Here is a 3076-nt window from a genome sequence, read left to right on the forward strand (position 1 = left end):
AGTTAGAAGTGCAGCTCAGCACACAAGCTCCATCATCCATATTAAAAGTGGGATTTTCTGACTTGGCCTGGGCAGCCAGTTGACCAATAGGTTCCAATGTGTGTTTTCAATAAAGCTGCTTACCCAGGAAGCCTTATTAAGTGAGTAAGTCAAGCTGACATGATTTCCGTGCTGATTAACATGAAACCTAGGCTGTTTTCGCAATGCAGTAACATTAATTATTTATAGGAGGTAAATGAGGTTACAAGGAAAACAAGCTCCAATTACCAGAAACAAATCAAATCATATATTTATATTTTTAAAAGCTATGTACTAATCCCCGCATTCATTGATTTGAGGCTCAAGCTTCAAGGATCAAAAAACATTTATCATGTTCTCCTCTTTCTCATAATCAAAGGTGATGGAGGGTTTAATGTTTCAAAGACTAGCTGGTAAACCGGGATGCCCCAATGTAGCTTATCAGATCCTTTTATTTGGTAAACTATATGCCTACCAATTGCTCAACACATTTCAAAACAATTCAAACTCTTCCAGAACTGAATGCAAAATACTTACTAACCACCAGTCTGTTCTGTTTTTCAAATAGCAAATTTTGCATAAAAATTCTGATTAAACAGTATCCATCAGGCAAGTGAATTAAAGTAGTCAGACTCTTTCTGTGTTTATCTGAAATAGTCCTCTCATGTTCTCCGTCACTCTATTCTGTTTACTTTAGTATTTGTTTTTGATTTTTTTTTTACTTTAATAAAGTGTTTTTGTAATAGTTGCACTGAAATGTCTTATATGGGTTTAGTAGATCACCAGCTTGTACTTCTAGGTTGCCATGGTCTTGTCTGATGGTGTGAGTTTTAAGTGCAATGAAAAGAGTTCTCACTTCAACATATGGGCAAAGTTGATGGATGAACAGTGATAACCCTCCTTTGTTTCCATGATCCTTTCAAGACATCATGTCACTAACACCTCTAATACTAGACAGAACACAAGGTGCTTATTAAGAAACAGAATGCTCTTCTGGTAGTGGTGAGATAAATGTTTGATGGTCACGTGGCACACCAGCCAGTTGTGACATGACCATTTCCTAGGAGATGCCTAAAGCCACCAGTTGGCAGTGCCATGGGATATCACAAAGTCCATGAAACACCTCTAAACAGAGATTGACAGTCCTTTCTAAAATACATGCAAAGTAGTCTGAGGATCTTGCTGCAGTTTTTTGTTTACCTTATGGAATAAACATATGACAGTTTATTTAACTGTTTAATATGCATTTTATTTTATAACAATAATTATATATATATATATATAACATATAATTATTTTAGCCCTATATTTCATTTTCAGAAATTTCTCTGTTTGGATGATTTGTATGCCCTTTTCCCTTTGTGTTATGAATTTTGGGAAGAAAGAAAACTGTATGTTTGAACTTGTATACCAGTTATTTTTGTGTCAAATATCCATGAGATAAAGAAACTGAAAATAGGCATGAACATTTCAATGTTAAGGTTCATTTTCTTTAAATATAGTTGGTTTTCTTATAATATGGTATAACTAGGTAAGTGTTCTGAGCATTTCTTTGAGCGTGGATTATTATTCATTTAAAATGGAGGACTTAGACATGATAATTATGAATTGAATCCCCAAACAAATTCCGGGCTCTATGTCCAAAGGATAATAAGAACGTTTAGTTTAGAATCAAATCAGTTATTCACAGGAATTAACTTTCTTTGTCTCCATTTTCTAGAATCTGGAAATGGCAAAAACTTTTGTGAAATCCAAGGAGATGGGGGAGCTGGTCAACACACCATCCTGGATGGACAAAGGTCTGTGCTCTCAAAATGAGATGAAGGAGGAGGAGAGAAGTTCAGGTACTTATGGGGTGCTTGGCAGCTTAGCTGAAGAGCATGACAGTATTGAAGAAGAAGAGGAGGAGGAAGAAGATGGGGAGAAACCTAAGAGAAGAGGTCCCAAGAAAAAGAAGATGACCAAAGCTCGCCTTGAGAGATTCAGGGCTCGAAGGGTCAAGGCCAATGCTAGAGAACGAACTCGAATGCATGGTCTGAACGATGCTCTGGATAACCTCAGAAGGGTCATGCCATGCTACTCTAAAACCCAAAAGCTTTCCAAGATAGAGACTCTTAGACTGGCCAGGAACTATATTTGGGCTTTGTCTGAAGTCTTAGAGACTGGCCAGACACCTGAAGGAAAGGGCTTTGTGGAGATGCTCTGTAAAGGACTCTCTCAGCCCACAAGCAACCTGGTGGCTGGATGCCTTCAACTGGGCCCTCAGTCGGTCCTCCTGGAGAAGCATGAGGAGAAGTCTCCTATTTGTGACTCTACCATCTCTGTCCATAATTTTAACTACCAGTCTCCGGGGCTCCCCAGCCCTCCTTACGGCCATATGGAAGCACATCTTCTTCATCTCAAGCCTCAAGTATTTAAGAGTTTGGGAGAATCATCCTTTGGGAGCCATCCACCTGACTGCAGTACACCTCCTTACGAGGGCCCACTCACTCCACCCCTGAGCATCAGTGGGAACTTCTCCTTGAAGCAAGATGGCTCTCCTGACCTGGAAAAATCCTACAGCTTCATGTCACATTATCCCTCTGCCAACCTCAGCTCAGGGCATGTGCATTCAGCTCCCTTTCAGGCTGGTACTTCTCGCTATGACATTCCCATGGACATGTCCTATGATTCCTACCCCCACCACAGTATTGGGACCCAACTCAATACAATATTCACTGATTAGGGCAGTAAGACCAGCATTTCAGAGAATGATGTGGAGATATTTCCCATGATTCAAGTGGTTGAGCTAAAGATTCAAAGACTTTAAAGAAACCCTATGGATATACATCAAACACAACAGGGCTAGATCATTTAGGCTCTCCTACATCTGTCCCCCTCTTTGCTCATCTACTTTTCACATTTTATTGATTCCTTTATTTAAGGTCTTCAAGTGAATTTTTTGGTGACTTACAACAATGTAAGAGGCTGAACTGAGTGAGGACTTAGGCCCTAGGATCACGGTGCCAAGAACTCATTGAATCACCTATGCTAATTAATTTTCCATTTCTGGTGTTTG

General features: G+C 39.6%; 1 protein-coding gene across 1 annotated transcript; it reads left to right on the forward strand.

Moving 5' to 3' along the window:
- Window positions 1–1747: 1747 nt before the first annotated feature.
- Neurod4 (neuronal differentiation 4) lies at window positions 1748–2743 on the forward strand. The gene has a single exon (XM_076852936.1). It carries the CDS (start codon window positions 1748–1750, stop codon window positions 2741–2743), a length of 996 nt encoding a protein of 331 aa, XP_076709051.1.
- Window positions 2744–3076: the final 333 nt, after the last annotated feature.

The sequence above is a fragment of the Callospermophilus lateralis genome, chromosome 4 (assembly GCF_048772815.1).
Source record: "Callospermophilus lateralis isolate mCalLat2 chromosome 4, mCalLat2.hap1, whole genome shotgun sequence".
In the NCBI taxonomy this organism is placed as follows: Eukaryota; Metazoa; Chordata; class Mammalia; order Rodentia; family Sciuridae; genus Callospermophilus; species Callospermophilus lateralis.